At 42.3% G+C, this 20,303-nt stretch overlaps 1 protein-coding gene across 1 annotated transcript in view; it reads right to left on the reverse strand.

The window, feature by feature from the left end:
* LOC106604749 (adhesion G-protein coupled receptor G2) overlaps nucleotides 1-16,966 on the reverse strand; it is a 29,716-nt gene extending 12,750 nt beyond the window's left edge. Inside the window, exons 1-11 of the mRNA XM_014199730.3 lie at nucleotides 16,800-16,966; nucleotides 16,362-16,444; nucleotides 15,570-16,196; nucleotides 13,106-13,186; nucleotides 12,874-12,981; nucleotides 12,610-12,698; nucleotides 12,436-12,503; nucleotides 11,617-11,653; nucleotides 11,300-11,325; nucleotides 9,857-9,999; nucleotides 9,037-9,166 (exon numbers count right to left, since the gene is read on the reverse strand). Coding sequence (XP_014055205.1) covers nucleotides 9,037-9,166; nucleotides 9,857-9,999; nucleotides 11,300-11,325; nucleotides 11,617-11,653; nucleotides 12,436-12,503; nucleotides 12,610-12,698; nucleotides 12,874-12,981; nucleotides 13,106-13,186; nucleotides 15,570-16,196; nucleotides 16,362-16,437 — 1,385 coding nt within the window. The 5' untranslated portion in view covers nucleotides 16,438-16,444; nucleotides 16,800-16,966. The remainder of the gene's footprint in view (nucleotides 1-9,036; nucleotides 9,167-9,856; nucleotides 10,000-11,299; nucleotides 11,326-11,616; nucleotides 11,654-12,435; nucleotides 12,504-12,609; nucleotides 12,699-12,873; nucleotides 12,982-13,105; nucleotides 13,187-15,569; nucleotides 16,197-16,361; nucleotides 16,445-16,799) is intronic.
* Between the last annotated feature and the right edge of the window lie 3,337 nt (nucleotides 16,967-20,303).

Here is a 20,303-nt window from a genome sequence, read left to right on the forward strand (position 1 = left end):
AAAAAATGTACAATATGCTCACCTCCTGGCAAACTTTAGACCATGTGTATGCACATCTGTTCGTGGTGGAAATATTGTATTGCAAGCTGGCAAGTAGGCCTAGGTATTTTGTGCTAATGGAGGATATGATGAAAAGCATATTTATTGAAAAAACAACTGGAAAACATATTAACAAGAATGTAGCCATTTGCCTTTAAAAAAAATAATATTTTATATGATTACTTTATCATCTAAAATAATTAGACATAAAACTTGATCGTTTTTATTTTATTTTCATAACCAATGCAGAACAAATTCCATACCTTTTCTAGCCGTGATGGGTTTATATTCCCGAAGGAGCCATACGACAAAGTACCATGTGCATCTCTCATTTAATTGGACCAATACCTTAATAAATAAATAGGCTATGTATTTCAATAGGCAGCACTGTTTACAATACAGTCGAATTTAGCAGCTGAACAGTTTACCTTTTACATTGAACTGGCCTATTTATGCTACTGTAAGTACTGTAATAGTAGCTTATTAGTGCAAATAGTAGCCTGCCTGAGACAATGTTTCAGAATTTGGAGGCAGGCTATCAATGAGGTTGGGGGAAAGTAACTAATTCAACTCTAACACAATTTCCGATGTACTTGAGCTTCGACTAGTGTGGGCGGACTGGAGCTCCGACAACATTGTTCGGTGTAATTGGTGACTATTCTTTGGGTGCTGAAATCAGTAGTTGTTTTATAAAAACTTCGTCGATCGTGGAGTTAAGTTTAGCCAGCTAGGGGGAATGCAAAACGTTGTGGAATTCAAACGTTCTGCTGACAGGTCCAGAACAATTTGCCATTGAAACATTCTGCCAACACAGTACACAGACTGGTAGCTTATGTAAAATATTTGATAGTATGGGTAACGTTAGGCTACAGTATTGTTGTGTAATAAGAGCACAACCTCATTGCCTATTTCATCTCAGAGCCTATACCAAGGCAGGACATAGTTAAGTGACACTTTTATACAACAGGTTACCAAAATATTAAAAAAATTGACATTTTTCTACTTTCAATACTGTATTTTTATTAATTTATTCATACTATTAAATCCTTCCACAAGATATAGTCCCGACACAAATCTAGGGTTGCTACCCTAGGTCATTCGATCTATTGGTTCGGTTGCCAGAGACGCTAACCAGGAGTATGTCCCTGTTAAAAAAAAACGAATTCAGATTGGCGGGGCCTGGCTCCCAAATTGATGGGGGTGGCTCCCAAGTGGGTGGGCCTATGCCGTTCCAGGCCCACACATGGCTCCACCCCTTCCCAGTCATGTGAAATCTGTAGATTAGAGCCCAATGAATTTATTTCAATAGACTGATTTCCTTATATGAACTGTATCTCAGTAAAATCGTTTAAATTGTTGCATGTTGCGTTTATATTTTTGTTCAGTATATTTTTATATTTACAATTGTGTATGAGTTCACTATGTACATGTCCTGCTGTGTATATGAACTCAGCAAAAAAAGAAACGTCATCTCACTGTCAACTGCGTTTATTTTCAGCAAACTTAACATGTGTAAATATTTGTATGAACATAACAAGATTCAATAACTGAGACATAAACTGAACAAGTTCCACAGATATCTGACTAACAGAAATGGAATAATGTGTCCCTGAACAAAGGGGGGGTCAAAATCAAAAGTAAGAGTCAGTATTTGGTGTGGCCACCCAGCTGCATTAAGTACTGCAGTGCATCTCCTCATTGACTGCACCAGATTTGCCAGTTCTTGCTGTGAGATGTTACCCCACTCTTCCACCAAGGCACCTGCAAGTTCCCGGACATTTCTGGGGGGAATGGCCCTAGCCCTCACCCTCCAATCCAACAGGTCCCAGACTTGCTCAATGGGACTGAGATCCGGACTCTTCGCTGGCCATGGCAGAACACTGACATTCCTGTCTTGCAGGACATCACACACAGAACGAGCCGTATGGCTGGTGGAATTGTCATGTTGGAGGGTCATGTCAGGATGAGCCTGCAGGAAGGGTACCACATGAGGGAGGAGGATGTCTTCTCTGTAAGGCACAGCGTTGAGATTGCCTGCAATGACAACAAGTTCAGTCCGATGATGCTGTGACACACTGCCCCAGGCCATGACGGACCCTCCACCTCCAAATCGATCCCGCTCCAGAGTACAGGCTCATTCCTTCGACTCATTCCTTCGACGATAAATGCAAATCTGACCATCACCCCTGGTGAGACAAAACCACGACTCATCAGTGAAGAGCACTTTTTGCCAGTCCTGTCTGGTCCAGCGACGGTGGGTTTGTTCACAGTGACGTTGTTGCTTGTGATGTCTGGTGAGGACCTGCTTAACAACAGGCCTGCAAGCCCTCAGTCCAGCCTCCCTCAGCCTATTGTGGACTGTCTGAGCACTGATGGAGGGATTATGCATTCCTGGTGTAACTCGGGCAGTTGTTGTTGCTATCCTGTACCTGTCCCGCAGGTGTGATGTTCGGATGTACCGATCCTGTGCAGGTGTTGTTACACGTGGTCTGCCACTGCGAGGACGATCAGCTGTCCGTCCTGTCTCCCTGTAGCGCTGTCTTAGGCGTCTCACAGTACGGACATTGCAATTTATTGCCATGGCCACATCTGCAGTCCTCATGCCTTTTTGCAGCATGCCTAAGGCACATTCACGCAGATGAGCAGGGACCCTGGGCAACTGTCACGTCCTGGCCAGTATAAGGTTAATTGTTTTTGTAGTTTGGTCAGGACGTGGCAGAGGGTATTTGTTTTATGTGGTTCGGGGTGGTGTGTTTGTGTAAAGGGTGTTTGATTTAGTATTTCCGGGTTTTTGGTTGATGGTCTATGTGTTTGTATTCTATGGTTAGTCTGGTGTGTGTGTTTCTATGTTTGGTTAATTGGGGTTGGGACTCTCAGTTGAAGGCAGGTGTTGTCTATCTGCCTTTGATTGAGAGTCCCATATATTAGGGTGTGTTTGTGTGTGTGATTTGTGGGTGATTGTTCTGTGTTGAGCTTTGCTTTGCCAGACTGTTTGTTAGTTGTTCGTTTTTTCGTTTTTGTTATTTTGTATGTTCATTTTTGAAGATAATTAAAAATCAAGATGAGCATTCACGTACCTGCTGCGTTTTGGTCCTCATTCACCGACGACAACCGTGACAGAATCACCCACCACTCAAGGACCAAGCAGCAGAAGAAGGAGCAGAGGGAATTCGCGTTGGACTGGCGGGAGAAATGGACCTGGGAGGAAGTTCTGGACGGGGCCGGACCCTGGCACCAGGCTGGGGATTATCGACGCCCGCAGTGGGAAATTGAGGCAGCCAAGGCAGAGAGGCGGTGGTACGAGGCCAAGTACGCGCTGAAGGAGAAGCACGAGAGGCACCCCCAAGAAAATTTTTTTGGGGGGCACACGGGTAGTTTGGCTAGGCGTAAGAAGAGCCGGAAGCCAGCTACCCGTGGTTATATGGAGGAGCGTATGGGGTGGAGAGCGCTATGTTTCGCTGAGGAGCGCACTATCTCACCCATACGCACGCACAGTCCGGTGCGCGTTATTCCAGCCCCTCGCAGGTGCCGTGCTAGAGCGGGCATCCAGCCTGGTAGGAGGATGCCTGCGCAGCGCATCTGGTCGCCGGTACGCCTCCGAGGACCAGGCTACCCAACTCCCGCTCTACGCACGGCTACCATCAGGCCCCTGCACAGCCCAGTCTGCCCTGTACGATCACCCCGCTCGTACAGGGCTACTAGTTCCATCCAGCCAAGACGGGTTGTGCAGGAGGTAAGATCGAGACCGACTGTGCGCCTCCATAGCCCTGGGTTTCCAGCTCCTGTCTCTCGTGCGGACCCGGAAGTGCGTCAACCCAGTCCGACTCGTCCTGTTCCCGCTCCCCGCACTAGCCTGGAGGTGCGTGTACATAATCTGGTAAGCCCAGTACCAGCACCACGCACCAGGCTACAAGTGCGTCAACCCAGCCTCGCCAGTCAACAGTCATCATCAGAGCTGCCCGCCAGTCAACAGTCATCATCAGAGCTGCCCGCCAGTCAACAGTCATCATCAGAGCTGCCCGCCAGTCAACAGTCGTCGGAGCTGCCCGCCAGTCAACAGTCGTCGGAGCTGCCCGCCAGTCAACAGTCGTCGGAGCTGCCCGCCAGTCAACAGTCGTCGGAGCTGCCCGCCAGTCAACAGTCGTCGGAGCTGCCCGCCAGTCAACAGTCGTCGGAGCTGCCCGCCAGTCAACAGTCATCGTCAGAGCTGCCCGCCAGTCAACAGTCATCGTCAGAGCTGCCCGCCAGTCAACAGTCATCGTCAGAGCTGCCCGCCAGTCAACAGTCATCGTCAGAGCTGCCCGCCAGTCAACAGTCATCGTCAGAGCTGCCCGCCAGTCAACAGTCATCGTCAGAGCTGCCCGCCAGTCAACAGTCATCGTCAGAGCTGCCCGCCAGTCAACAGTCATCGTCAGAGCTGCCCGCCAGTCAACAGTCGCCAGAGAGGTCAGACTGCCCTGAACTGCCGGAGTGGCCAGACTGCCCTGAACTGCCGGAGTGGCCAGACTGCCCTGAACTGCCGGAGTGGCCAGACTGCCCTGAACTGCCGGAGTGGCCAGACTGCCCTGAACTGCCGGAGTGGCCAGACTGCCCTGAACTGCCGGAGTGGCCAGACTGCCCTGAACTGCCGGAGTGGCCAGACTGCCCTGAACTGCCGGAGTGGCCAGACTGCCCAGACTGTCCCGAGTTGCCAGACTGCCCAGACTGCCCCGAGTTGCCAGACTGCCCCGAGTTGCCAGACTGTCCCGAGCTGCCAGACTGCCCAGACTGTCCCGAGCTGCCAGACTGCCCCGACAGCCTGGAACGGCCTGAGCCGGAGCCACCTCCAGAAATAGGTGGGTTGGGGAGGGGGGGTGTAGCACAGTGCCGTCGTTGACGGCAGCCACCCTCCCTTCCCTCCCTTTAGAAAAGGGGAATTTTTTTTGGTGTTGCTTGGGGTTATTTTTTGTTAAGGTGCTTCTGGGGTAGCACCTTTAAGGGGGGGTACTGTCACGTCCTGGCCAGTATAAGGTTAATTGTTTTTGTAGTTTGGTCAGGACGTGGCAGAGGGTATTTGTTTTATGTGGTTCGGGGTGGTGTGTTTGTGTAAAGGGTGTTTGATTTAGTATTTCCGGGTTTTTGGTTGATGGTCTGTGTTTGTATTCTATGGTTAGTCTGGTGTGTGTGTTTCTATGTTTGGTTAATTGGGGTTGGGACTCTCAGTTGAAGGCAGGTGTTGTCTATCTGCCTTTGATTGAGAGTCCCATATATTAGGGTGTGTTTTTGTGGGTGATTGTTCTGTGTTGAGCTTTGCTTTGCCAGACTGTTTGTTAGTTGTTCGTTTTTTCGTTTTTGTTATTTTGTATGTTCATTTTTGAAGATAATTAAAAATCAAGATGAGCATTCACGTACCTGCTGCGTTTTGGTCCTCATTCACCGACGACAACCGTGACAGCAACTTTCTTTTGGTGTTTTTCAGTCAGTAGAAAGGCCTCTTTAGTATCCTAAGTTTTCATAACTGTGACCTTAATTGTCTACCGTCTGTAAGCTGTTAGTGTCTTAACGACCGTTCCACAGGTGCATGTTCATACATTTTTTATGGTTCATTGAACAAGCATGGGAAACAGTGTTTAAACCCTTTACAATGAAGATCTGTGAAGTTATTGGAATTTTTATGAATTATCTTTGAAAGACAGGGTCCTGAAAAAGATACGTTTCTTTTTTTGATGAGTTTATATGTGTACACACCTGTTAGATAATTGGGGTAGTCCTGGGATGTGCTTTTGTATGTTATTGCTGTAAGAGGGAGTTAGCTAGCATGCTGTAGTTGTAACGGTTGCATTAGCTCCCTGCTAATTCAGCTATTTCCATGCTAATATACGAATCAGTAATCTACAGCCGTCAACATACTGTTGTCCTGCACAGCTAATATGCTTCCTCAAATCTATTTTCAGATACTTACATTTATTGTATTTTCAATTATTTTTATTCAGTGTCATTGTTGGGATATTTGATTACAAAATCCCCAGTCTGATATTGACATGCAAGTGACGAATCACGAATCTACAGCCATCAACATACTGTTGTACTGCACATCTAACGCGCTTCCTTCTATCTATCGTCAGAATAAACACCAATCTACTGGGATCGCTGGCTGGACAGAGCTTTCTTTAAAAACACAACGCAAGAGAGTTATGAAGTATGATTACTGCTGTTTCACTGGTGCCGAGACCAAATCAAATCAAATAAAATTGTATTTGTCACCTACACATGGTTAGCAGATGTTAATGCGAGAGTAGCGAAATGCTTGTGCTTCTAGTTCCAACAGTGCAGTGATATCTAACAACTAATCTAACAAATTCACAACATCTCCCTAATACACACAAATGTAAAGGGATGGAATAAGAATATGTACAAAAAAATATATGGATGAGCGATTGGATTTAAGTTAAAAGTTGGGTGAAAAAAACACGACGTGTCCTTATGTTGACTTTTTGCAAATCCAATCAGTTTTCCACGTTGATTCAATGTCATCACATAGTTTATAATATTGTTTTAATGGCGTGGAAACAACGTGGGTCAATGTTTCACTGCTTGCATAATAAACATTACGACAATGTTTCACTGTTTGCATAATAAACGTTAGGACAATGTTTTATTGCTTGCATCATAAACATTAGGACAATGTTTTACTGCTTGCATAATAAACATTAGGACAATGTTTTACTGCTTGCATCATAAACATTAGGACAATGTTTTACTGCTTGCATAATAAACATGAGGACAATGTTTCACTCTGACAGCAGAGGCGTTCCATTCATGGCCCCATAAAACTGATTATCCCCATCATTCAGTTATTGGACTTGTCTGTTTATCTTCACGCAATATTAATATCTGTGTTGTCAGACATCGGTAGCCTAATAATTCAGTTGAAGGAAATTGATTCTTGCTTGATTGCTAGCAGTCAGAGATTCACCAGTGTCATATCTGTGAGTAGGTGATTGTGTGCACATACAGAAGAGAGCATAGAACAGGATTGCATTGTGTGTTGAAGTTAATTGAAGGATAGCCTCACTGAGCCGTCGCTATGGCAACATGTGTTTTTTCTCCTGACTGTTTTCACAGCTCTGGCACTGAACAGGTAAAAAGCTGAATATTGTCATAATACTAAGAGTACACATTCTCAGAAACAGAAATTCTCAGAAAGACATAAAGGGCTAAGAGGACTCGGCCACTGTTTGTTTTGAATAAAGCTTTTTTTACATTTTGCATGGCTTAACAAGGTCTATTGTACTATGGGATATAATACACATCATTTTACTTTACAGTATCATACAGCCTTGAGAATTTCTGACCACGTGGCCTGACCATACAATGCATTCGGAAAGTATTCAGACCCCTTGACTTTTTACACATTTTGTTACGTTACAGCCTTATTCTAAAATTGATTAAATTGTTTTATTTCCCCCCCATCAATCTACACACAATACCGCATAATGACAAAGCAAAAACAAGTTTTTAAAAGATATATTTAAATACTGAAATATCACATTTACATAAGTATTCAGACCCTTTACTCAGTACTTTGTTGAAGGCCCTTTGGCAGCGTTTACAGCCTCGAGTCTTCTTGGGTTTGACGCTACAAGCTTGGCACACCAGTATTTGGGGAGTTTCTCCCATTCTTCTCTGCAGATCCTTTCAAGCTCTGTCAGGTCGGATGGGGAGCGTTGCTGCACAGCTATTTTCAGGTCTCTCCAGAGATGTTCGATCAGGTTCAAGTCCGGGCTCTGAGTGGGACACTCAAGGACATCCAGAGACTTGTCCCGAAGCCACTCCTGCGTTGTCTTGGATGTGTGCTCTGTGTTGTTGTCCTGTTGGAAGGTGAACCTTCACCCCAGTCTGAGGTCCTGAGCGCTCTGGAGCAGGTTTTCATCATGGATCTCTCTGTACTTTTCTCCATTCATCTTTCCCTCGATTCTGACTAGTCCCTGCCGCTGAAAAACATCCACACAGCATGATGCTGCCACCACCATGCTTCACCGTAGGGATGGTGCCATATTTCCTCCAGACGTGACGTCTGGCATTCAGGCCAAAGAGTTCAATCTTGGTTTCATCAGACCAGAGAATCTTGTTTCTTATGGTCGGAGAGTCCTTTAGGTGCCTTTTGGCAAACTCTAAGCAGGCTGTCATGTGCCTTTTACTGGAGTGGCTTCTGTATGGCCACTGTACCATAAAGGCATGATTGGTGGAGTGCTGCAGAGATGGTTGTCCTTCTGGAAGGTTCTCCCATCTCCACAGAGGAACTCTGGAGCACTGTCAGAGTTACCATTGGTTTCTTGGTCACCTCCCTGACCAAGGCCCTTCTCCCCGATTGCTCAGTTTGGCCAGGCGGCCAGCTCTAGGAAGAGTCTTGGTGGTTCCAAACTTCTTCCATTTAAGAATGATGGAGGCCGCTGTGTTCTTTGGGACCTTCAATGCTGCAGAAATGTGTTGGTACCCTTCCCCAGATCTGTGCCTCAACACAATCCTGTCTCAGAGCTCTACGGACAATTCCTTCAACCTCATGGCTTGGTTTTTGCTCTGACATTCACTGTCAACTGTGGGACCTTATGTAGACAGGTGTGTGCCTTTCCAAATCATGTCCAATCGATGAATTTACCACAGGTTGACTCCAATCAAGTTGTCAAAACATCTCAAGGATGATCAATGGAAACAGGATGCGCCTGAGCTCAATTTCATTTCTCATAGCAAAGGGTCTGAATACTTATGTAAATGTGATATTTCTGTTTTTAATTTATTTGTAAAAATTGATAAAACCTGTTTTTGCTTTGACATTATGGGGTATTATGTGTAGATTGATGTGGAAAACAATTAATTGTATTATTTTATAATAAGGCTGTAATGTAACAAAATGTGGAAAAGGGATGGGGTCTGAATACTTTCCAAATGCACTGTATGCACATATGTTTACCAATCAACAAGCATTGTTGCAAATGTAACGTTAGCTGGGCCTCTCACCATTTCCTGGAAGCCCTCGCACCACTGTTCTTCTCACAGATCATAGTTTCTGTCTTCTGGGCATCTTTGATTGGCCATATATACACACCCCTGATACTCTCATGAGTGTCCTCAGGACAGCTCCCTGGATCTGTAGAGGGGGAAAGAAGTCAGGCACCGTCCTTCTTTCCTGAAGTAATATCAGATCTGAGAAAGTATGATTGGTGACAGCAGTGGACACCATTCATTCACTTATCAAGTCTAATATGCACTGAGTGCACAAAACATTAGGAACAACTGCTCTTTCCATGACATAGACTGACCAGGTTCATCTAGAGGAAAGCTATGATCCCTTATTGATGTCACTTCAATCAGTGTAGATGAAGGTGAAGAGAATGGTTAAAGAAAGATTTTTAAGCCTTGAGACAATTGAGACATGGATTGTGTATATGTACCATTGAGAGGTTGAATTGGCAAGACAAAATATTTAAGTGCCTTTGAACGGGGTATGGTAGTAGGTGCCAGGCGCACCGGTTTGAGTGTGTCAAGAACTGCAATGCTGCTGGGTTTTTGACGCTGAACAGTTGTGTATCAAGAATGATCCACCACCAAAAGGACATCCAGCCAACTTGACACAACTATGGGAAGCATTAGAGTCAACATGGGCCAGCATCCCTGTGGAACGCTTTCGACACCTTGTAGAGTCCACGCCCCGACGAATTGAGGCTGTTCTGTGGGCAAAAGGGGGGTGCAACTCAATATTAGGAAGGCGTTCGTAATGTTTTGTACACTCAGTGTAGATCAGCAAATCTAATACAGATCGAGGAAAGCCATACTGTACCTATATGTGAGACGTGAACGTCTCTGCTGTCTACCTGGATCTCTCCACCAAAATGGATCCTGGACAGAAGGTCACTGATGAGTCTCTGAGTGGTCATGACGTTCCGTGCATCAGCATCCTGAACATGGAAGGTACATCTAAACCTATACAAACAACATGGGATGAGTACCCGAAACCATAGGCAGCTGCTAATAGACCAGGGTCCACACGTATCAAGCGTCTCAGAGTAGGACTGCTGATCTAGGATCAGGTCTTCCGTATCCATGTTATCTTTTTCCTTGTGATCTAAAAGGCAAAATTGATCCTAAATTAACATTGTGAGATGCATGATACATACCTCCCATGATTATCATGATACATACCTCCCATGATTATCATGATACATACCTCCCATGATTATCATGATACATACCCCCCATGATTATCATGATACATACCCCCCATGATTATCATGACACATACCTCCCATGATTATCATGATACATTCCTCCCATGATTATCATGATACATACGTCCCATGATTATCATGATACATACCTACCATGATTATCATGACACATACCTCCCATGATTATCATGATACATATCTCCCATGATTATCATGATACATATCTCCCATGATTATCATGATACATACCTCCCATGATTATCATGATACAAAACTCCCATGATTATCATGATACATACCCCCCATGATTATCATGATACATACCCCCCATGATTATCACGACACATACCTCCCATGATTATCATGATACATTCCTCCCATGATTATCATGATACATACGTCCCATGATTATCATGATACATACGTCCCATGATTATCATGATACATACCTCCCATGATTATCATGATACATACCCCCATGATTATCATGACACATACCTCCCATGATTATCATGATACATACCTCCCATGATTATCATGATACATACCTCCCATGATTATCATGATACATACGTCCCATGATTATCATGATACATACCCCCCATGATTATCATGATACATACCCCCCATGATTATCATGACACATACCTCCCATGATTATCATGATACATACCTCCCATGATTATCATGATACATACCTCCCATGATTATCATGATACATACCTCCCATGATTATCATGATACATACGTCCCATGATTATCATGATACATACCCCCCATGATTATCATGATACATACCCCCCATGATTATCATGACACATACCTCCCATGATTATCATGATACATACCTTCTATGATAATCATGATACATACCCCCCATGATTATCATGATACATTCCTCCCATGATTATCATGATACATATCTCCCATGATTCAGTAAAATATCAAATAATGGTTACTGTAATTTCAACTGCATACTAAATCAAAATGTAGTTTTCAATATCTATCAAGGCGTCTCTGAATTGTCAGACATGGTTTGTTTCATCATCACTTACCTTTTCTGATTTCTCAGCTCAGCAGTCTAACAGAGAAGACACCACAAGGAAGTATTTACTGTTCGCTATTCATCAAACACACACAATTCATTGCTACTGGGAAACCATTTGTTTACTCATATTGAACATTATTTGAAGACAAGGCCATAGACTTACAGTGTGGTAATAAAGATTATGGTTATTAATTGTTGCAGTAGTATAACTGGTTCCTTATTGCTGCGATGATGCTTTGTTTACCCAAATTACATTTTACATTTAATTATACCCTAATCAATTTGCATGTTTGATAAAAGCCAAAATGTTTAAAGCATACTCACCATCTCCACTCTTTGAGTCTCTTTTTTATCATTGTCCCTACAAAAGAACACATGGACAGAGGTGTAAAGTAACGAATTACAACTACTCTAGTTACTGTAATTGAGTAGCTTTTCCGAGAACTTGTTTTTAAAGTATTTTTCAGTCAGTAATTTTACTTCTACTTGAGTAAAATGTAATGTAAGTAACAGTACTTTCTACTTCAGTAGGATATTTCAGAAGCCTACTCTTTCCACCCCTGATTTTAGTTACTTTGAATGTTACATTTATTTTAAATATGTTCATAGTATAATAGTATTTTTACATACAGATGTCGCAATCATAAAATAAATTAACTTAGTTCCTGTTTATTTCCATTTCCATGTATTTCCTCTCTTGCTTTTTCAATTGAATGCATGGAAAAGATAATGTTTAACAACGTTCAGGTAACCTTTGCAAAGTTAGCTAATTATTATCAAGGTCAATGTTTTTATTTTAAAAGTAACTCAATTACTTTTACTCTGAGTACTTTTTAAATGATCTACTTTTTACTTTTACTCTGAGTACTTTTTAAATGATCTACTTTTTACTTTTACTCTGAGTACTTTTTAAATGATCTACTTTTTACTTTTACCTGAGTAGTTTTTTTTTACACCAGTAATTTTAGTTCTACTTGAGTAGAATTTCATTGAAGTAACTGTACTTCAACTTGAGTAGGATATTTCAGTACTTTTTCCACCCCTGCACATCGAACGCAGTCATGCTTTTATTATGCTATTTTACATGTAGCCATATACATTCATGTAGGTAGGTGATGCCATTTGTGAATGATGAGGACTTACTTATAAGTCGATTGAAATATTTGGAAATGTAATGCGTTCATCCTGACTTCCCCAAGCTTTCTCTGAACCTGTAGCCAATACATAAAGACGCTGTATAAAAAGTTATATCGAAGAGAATGTTATTGTGCGTTTATCATCTTCCAGTTTCAGTGCTGTCAATGTTGTGTTTCTTACCCACTTCTGAATGGTCTCCCCTGGGTCGCTGCCAGTTACAGTTGTCATGTTCAGCTTCATATGAACTCTGTAGAAGGTGGATGCAATGCCTAACAACAGCATAACAGTGGAAAATATTGTACATTTGAACAGCCTTCATCTCTAACCTTGAATGTTGCACCCATGGAGACGGAAAGAACTTCAGAGCCACTGATATGTTTCTATGAAAATTAAGCATATTTTTTGCTATAGCAGACTCTAATGAAATGTGTCTTATTGGCTGACCTGTTCCTGTTGAGTTGAGGTCTGAAGGTTCTTTGGTTGTAGACAGGCCAGTGGGACTTACAGGCAATCCAAGGGATGGTTGCTGTGTCTCTGTAGGGGTTACATGGTCTACGGACAAGAAATTAACCAGCTTCTATTGAATAGATTTATGAAAATGTAATGGAAGCCAATTTCAGGTCCTCCTTAGTGCATAGCAGTCAGCATTTATTGTTTAATGAAATAACTTTGTCACCTGATATATTAGTGCTGGTTGGTGAACCAGGAGTGGTGTTGGTGACAGTGGGAGGAGAGGCTGTCACATTGGGGAAAGTCCCTGTGAAGAAGAGAGATATTACAAATAGCTATGCATAACAGCGTGCAAAAATGTGAATGTGCATTCCATTTGCATCCATGTGTTTGTGCATGCTATTTGTATGTGTTTGAATATGTACGGTTGAAGTCTGAAGTTAACATACACCTTAGCCAAAGACATTTAAACTCAGTTTTTTACAATTCCTGACATTTAATCCTAGTAAAAATTCCCTGTCTTAGGTCAGTTAGGATCACCACTTTATTTTAAGAATGTGAAATGTCAGAATAATAGTAGAGAGAATGATTTATTTCAGCTTTTATTTCTTTCATCACATTCCCAGTGGGTCAGAAGTTTACATACACTCAATTAGTATTTGGTAGCATTGCCTTTAAATTGTTTAACTTGGGTCAAACATTTCAGGTAGCCTTCCACAAGCTTCCCACAATAAATTGGGTGAATTTTGGCCCATTCCTCCTGACAGAGCTGGTGTAACTGAGTCAGGTTTGCAGGCCTCCTTGCTCACACACGCTTTTTTAGTTCTGCTCACACATTTTCTATAGGATGAGGTCAGGGCTTTGTGATGGCCATTACAATACCTTGACTTTGTTGTCCTTAAGCCATTTTCCACAACTTTGGAAGTATGCTTGGGGTCATTGTCCATTTGGAAGACCCATTTGCGACCAAGCTTTAACTTCCTGACTGATGTCTGAGATGTTGCTTCAATATATCCACATACATTTCCTACCTCATGATGCCATCTATTTTGTGAAGTGCACCAGTCCCTCCTGCAGCAAAGCACCCCACAACATGATGCTGCCACCCCCGTGCTTCACGGTTGGGATGGTGTTCTTCGGCTTGCAAGCCTCCCCCTTTTTCCTCCAAACATAACGATGGTCATTATGGCCAAACAGTTCTATTTTTGTTTCATCAGACCAGAGGACATTTCTCCAAAAAGTACAATCTTTGTCCCCATGTGCAGTTGCAAACCATAGTCTGGATTTTCTATGGCGGTTTTGGAGCAGTGTCTTCTTCCTTGCTGAGCGGCCTTTCAGGTTAATTCGATATAGGTCTCGTTTTACTGTGGATATAGATATTTTTGTACCTGTTTCCTCCAGCATCTTCACAAGGTCCTTTGTTATTGTTCTGGGATTGATTTGCACTTTTCGCACCAAAGTACGTTAATCTCTAGGAGACAGAACGCGCCTCCTTCCTGAGCAGTATGACGGCTGCGTGGTCCCATGGTGTTTATACTTGCGTACTATTGTTTATATAGATGAACGTGGTACCTTCAGGCATTTGGAAATTGTTCCCAAGGATGAACCAGACTTGTGGAGGTATACAATTTCTTTCTGAGGTTTTGGCTCATTTCTTTTGATTTTCCCATGATGTCAAGCAAAGAGGCACTGAGTTTGAAGGTAGGCCTTGAAATACATTCACAGATACACCTCCAATTGACTGAAATGATGTCAATTAGCCTATCAGAAGCTTCTAAAGCCATGACATCGTTTTCTGGAATTTTCCAAGCTGATTAAAGGTACAGTCAACTTAGTGTATGTAAACTTCTGACCCACTGGAATTGTGATACAGTGAATTTCTTGTGTCATGCACAAAGTAGATGTCCTAACAGACTTGCCAAAACTATAGTTTGTTAACAAGAAATGTGTGGACTGGATGAAAAACAAGTTTTAATGACTCCAACCTAAGTGTATGTAAACTTCCGACTTCAACTGTACATTGAGTGTACAAAACATTAAGATCGCTTGTTTTTTCCATTACAGACTGACCAGATGAATCCAGGAGAAAGCTATGATCCCTTATTGATGTCACTTGTTAAATCCACTTCAATCAGTGTAGATGAAGGGGAGATGAAAAATCTGACGATGTGCCCTTGAGCAAGGCACTTAACCCTAATTTCTCCTGTAATAATGCTCCTTTAATAATGCCTATTCAATAATGTTTACACATCTTGCATTACTCATCACATATGTATATACTGTATTTTATACCATCTATTGCATCTTGCCTATGCCACTGAGTCATTGCTCATCCATATATTTATATGTATATATTCTTATTCCATTCCTTTACTTAGATTTGTGTGTATTAGGTAGTTGTTTTGGAATTGTTAGATTACTTGTTAGAAATTGCTGCTCTGTCGGAACTGGAAGCACAAGCATTTTGCTACACTCGCAATAAGATCTGCTAACCATGCGTATGTGACGAATAACATTTGATTTGATTTTATTTGAAGTCACTCTGAATAAGAGTGTCTGCTAAATGACAAAAATGTAAATGTATAACTTTTGCCCTTTATTGTACATTCGTTCAATGGGGCCCTTTTAATAGGACTCAAAATAGCACCCACAATAGAATACAGTAGAACACAATAAGTATGGAAACTAACCACACTGGATGTTAGTGTCATCTTCAGGTAGGCAAATCTGGTAATCCCAGTCGTTGTTGTCCCATCTCACCACGTTCCCATCAATACAGCTATGGGCCCTCAGCTCCTCAGCTGTCTGCTCATGCCCCCACATCCTGAACAGGCTGATGGCCCCCAGGAAGTTCTTCCCATTCTCAAACTCCATCACCCCACCCACTATGTTATGGGACACCCCCAGGGTCAGGGTGCCATTGTGGGCCAGTCGCCGGGGCAGGGTGGCGTTAACATGGGCGTCCAGGCGACTGCTCCCATTGATGTAGAGCCGGAGCCTCTCGGAGTGGCTGGACCAGGTGAGGCAGACATTGTGCCAGCATTTCAGGGGCAGATCCTCTGGTACGGACCACTGATGCCCAAACAGCCATGCCACCAGGAACCCTCCTCGGCCTGCCAGCCCCAGCTCTACCTGTCTCTCGCCAGGCGCCTTGTACACGAAGCCTGTCCACTCAGATGTTGCAATCTCCCGGTGCAGGTGCACACACACACTGAGCTCTTCCAGGGGGGGCACTACGCACCCCTTATCCAGCTGCCACACACAGTGACGACCCATGAACACCACTTTCTTACCCCACAGGCTGGGGCCTGGGGAGCCTGGTACAGACACAGAACCAATATCACACACTGACATTGGACATTATTGGAAAATTTCCCAAAACTCCTCCAGTCTTCAGTCAAAGCCATAATGCATTTTATTGATAGTACTGTAACACTAGTGCTTCATAATTACATTATAATACAGTATATTTATGACCATACCGGAGCATGGAAGACAAGTGGCTGCCAGTACTGAAAAACACACAGTTATAAAACAGGGTCTCCTGGCAGAATCCATCACGAGTCTAAAGACAAAAGAGAAACAATATCTCTCATGTCAGAAAAGGGGAACAATGACTATCTGCAAATAGAACCGTTATCAGTACAGTGCCCACCATAATTATTGGGACAGGGTAGCATTTTCTCTTCTTTTGGCTCTATTCTCCAAAAGTTTGGATTTGAAATATAACAATGACAATGAGGTTAAAGTGCAGTATGTCAGCTTTAATTTGAGGGTATTTTCATCCATATCGGGTGAACCGTTTAGAGATTTGTACATAGTCCCCCCACTTTAGGGGAGTAAAAGTATTGGGAAAAATTCAGTTATGTGTATTAAAGTAGACAGAAGGCACTGTACATGCAAACAAAACTATGACTTACCTGTGTCATTCCCCAGTCCAAACAGCACTCTCCTTTGGCAGAAAACACAAGCAAACGAGAGTTTAATAATCTCTTATATGTCTATAATATTCAATGGAAGGTAAAGAGAAAAAGTTGACCTCCTGGGATAAAAGTCTTTGTTGAAGGAGGGAGACTTTAGTGTATTTATCTTTAAGAAGACCTCTACGCCCTCTCCTTTAGTGCCCTAGGTTACTTATTAATTAGCAATAAACGGAACTAATGCAACAGAGGGCAGCTGGACCCTCCTATCTAAAACTTTAGCTCTTCTGATATGGAAATAAATACGAATTCTACCCAATTTAGATGTACTGTATGTGCCCTATGTACAGTTGAAGTCAGAAGTTTACATACACTTAGGTTGGAGTCATTAAAACTTGTTTTTCAACCACTCCACATTTCTTGTTAACAAACTATAGTTTTTGCAAGTCTGTTAGGACATCTACTTTGTGCATGACAAGTAATTTTTCCAACAATTGTTTACCTACAGATTGTTTCACTTATAATTCACTGTATCACAATTCCAGTGGGTCAGAAGTTTACATACACTAAGTTGACTGTGCCTTTAAACAACTTGGAAAATTCCAGAAAATGATGTCATGGCTTTAAAAGCTTTGGATAGGCTAATTGACATCACCTGTGGATGTATTTCAAGGCCTACCAACAAGCTCAGTGCCTCTTTGCTTGAAATCATGGGAAAATCAAAAGAAATCAGCCAAGACCTCAAAAAAATAATTGTCTGGTTCATCCTTGCGAGCAATTTCCAAACACCTGAAGGTACCACGTTCATCTGTACAAACAATAGTACGCAAGTATAAACACCATGGGACCACGCAGCCATCATACTGCTCAGGAAGGAGAGGCGTTTTGTCTCCTAGAGATGAGCGTACCTTGGTGCAAAAAGTACAAATCAAGCCCAGAACAACAGCGATGGACCTTGTGAAGATGCTGGAGGAAACAGGTACAAGAATATCTATATCCACAGTAAAACAAGTCCTATATCTGCATAACCTGAAAAGCCACTCAGCAAGGAAGAAGACACTGCTCCAAAACCGCCATAAAAAATCCAGACTATGGTTTGCAACTGCACATGGGGACAAAGATTGTACTTTTTGGAGAAATGTCCTCTGGTCTGATGAAACAAAAATAGAACTGTTTGGCCATAATGACCATCGTTATGTTTGGGGAAAAAAGGGGGAGGCTTGCAAGCTGAAGAACACCATCCCAACCGTGAAGCACGGGGGTGGCAGCATCATGTTGTGGGGGTGCTTTGCTGCAGGAGGGACTGGTGCAATTCACAAAATAGATGGCATCATGAGGTAGGAAATGTATGTGGATATATTGAAGCAACACTTCAGACATCAGTCAGGAAGTTAAAGCTTGGTCGCAAATGGGTCTTCCAAATGGACAATGACCCCAAGCATACTTCCAAAGTTGTGGAAAATGGCTTAAGGACCACAAAGTCAAGGTATTGGAGTGGTCATCACAAAGCCCTGACCTCAATCCCATAGAAAATGTGTGGGCAGAACTAAAAAAGCGTGTGCAAGCAAGGAGGCCTACAAACCTGACCCAGTTACACTAGCTCTGTCAGGAGGAATGGGCCAAAATTCACCCAACTTATTGTGGGAAGCTTGTGGAAGGCTACCTGAAATGTTTGACCCAAGTTAAACAATTTAAAGGAAATGCTACCAAATACTAATTGAGTGTATGTAAACTTCTGACCCTGTCACGTTCTGACCTGTAAAGGTGTTATTTGTTAGTGTTTAGTTTGGTCAGGACGTGGCAGGGGGTATTTGTTTTATGTGGTTCATGGTGGTTGTGTGTATGTGTCCATGTAGAGAGGGGTATGTGATTTATTAGTCCAGGGTTTTGGTTATTGTTCTATGTTAGTTTATTTCTATGTTCTGTCTAGTCATTTGTATTTCTATGTTTAGTTAATTGGTGTTGGAGGCAGCTGTCTATCGTTGCCTCTGATTGAAGGTCCTATAATTAGGGGTGTGTTTGTATTGTGGGTAGTTGTATTCTGTTTTGTGCTTGTCACCTGACAGAACCTTTAGTGTCATTTCTGTTAATTGTATACGTGTTTATTTTGTTTCCTTTTTATATATTAAAAAGAGAAGATGAGTATACACTTCCCTGTTGCGTCTTGGTCCTCCACACACGACAATCGTTACAGACCCACTGGGATTGTGATGAAAGAAATAAAAGCTGAAATAAATCATTCTCTCTACGATTATTCTAACATTTCACATTCTGAAAATAAAGTGGTGATCCTAACTGACCTAAAACAGGGAATTTTTACTTGGATTAAATGTCAGGAATTGTGAAACTGTTTTTTTAAATATATTTGCTTAAGGTGTATTTAAACTTCCGACTTTAACTGTATGTTAAAGGCTTTGATTTGGGTCTTTTCACTACTTGGTATGCAGTTAACAGACAGACATGTCTAGAGAATGAGTCAGGGGTGATGGGAAACTAACTGGTGTCTGTCTATACATCATAAGCTATGCCCTCATTAGCATAGTTAAATGGGTTAAATTTAAAAATAATAAAAAACAAAAATGCAAAGATATGCACACAGATGCCATGCGTCAATGCATAGCGAAAATACTCAGTTATTGTCACGTCCTGACCAGTAATAGGGTTTATTTGTTATTATAGTTTGGTCAGGACGTGGCAGGGGGTGTTTGTTTTATGGGGTTTGGGCTATGTATTTAGGTAGAGGGGTGTTTGGTTTATGTGGTTCGGGGTTTGTTAGTCTATGTTCTATGTTAGAAAAATACTATGTTCTATCTAGTCTATTGTAGTTCTTTGTTTAGTTAATTGGGGTTGGACCTTCAATTGGAGGCAGCTGGTTATTGTTGCCTCTGAGGGTCCTATATTTAGGGGTTTGTTTTTCATGGGTTTTGGTGGGAGATTGTGCTTGTTTAGCTGTGTGCCTGACAAGACTGTCCAGTTAGTTTGTGTTTTGTATACGTTTATTGTGTTTTTCCTTCTTCACCAATTAAAAAGAAGATGAGTATATATTTTCCTGCTGCGTCTTGGTCTTTACCCTACGACAACCGTGACAGTTATACTCAGAAAATACTGTAACATTTAGATTTGCATTAATATTTAGGCTAATCGTTCTAGTAATAGTGACTTAATTTGAATGCAAATTTAAGATATACTTGCTGACATTTGACAAACACCATGCAGAATGGCATATGAACTGAAATTGGAGACTGTTTACTATAATTGAGGAGAATAACAGTTTCATCAATCCTGTTGTGTGGCATGTGCTTAGTCTGAGAATTGGAGAGGCAATGTAAAATAAAAATGTAGGCTATAGAGTGTGTGTGTTTGTGCATGTGTGTGCCCACATGTAGTATGTGTGTGCGTAGCCCAAGATGTACACTTACGGAGCCTACTGTTACACCTTAAGATCGAAGGCCCTTACAGAAAATGTTATTTTCAGAAGTACAGTGCATTCGGAAGGTATTTGGA

The sequence above is a fragment of the Salmo salar genome, chromosome 05 (assembly GCF_965601325.2).
Source record: "Salmo salar chromosome 05, fSalSal1, whole genome shotgun sequence".
Taxonomy (NCBI): Eukaryota; Metazoa; Chordata; class Actinopteri; order Salmoniformes; family Salmonidae; genus Salmo; species Salmo salar.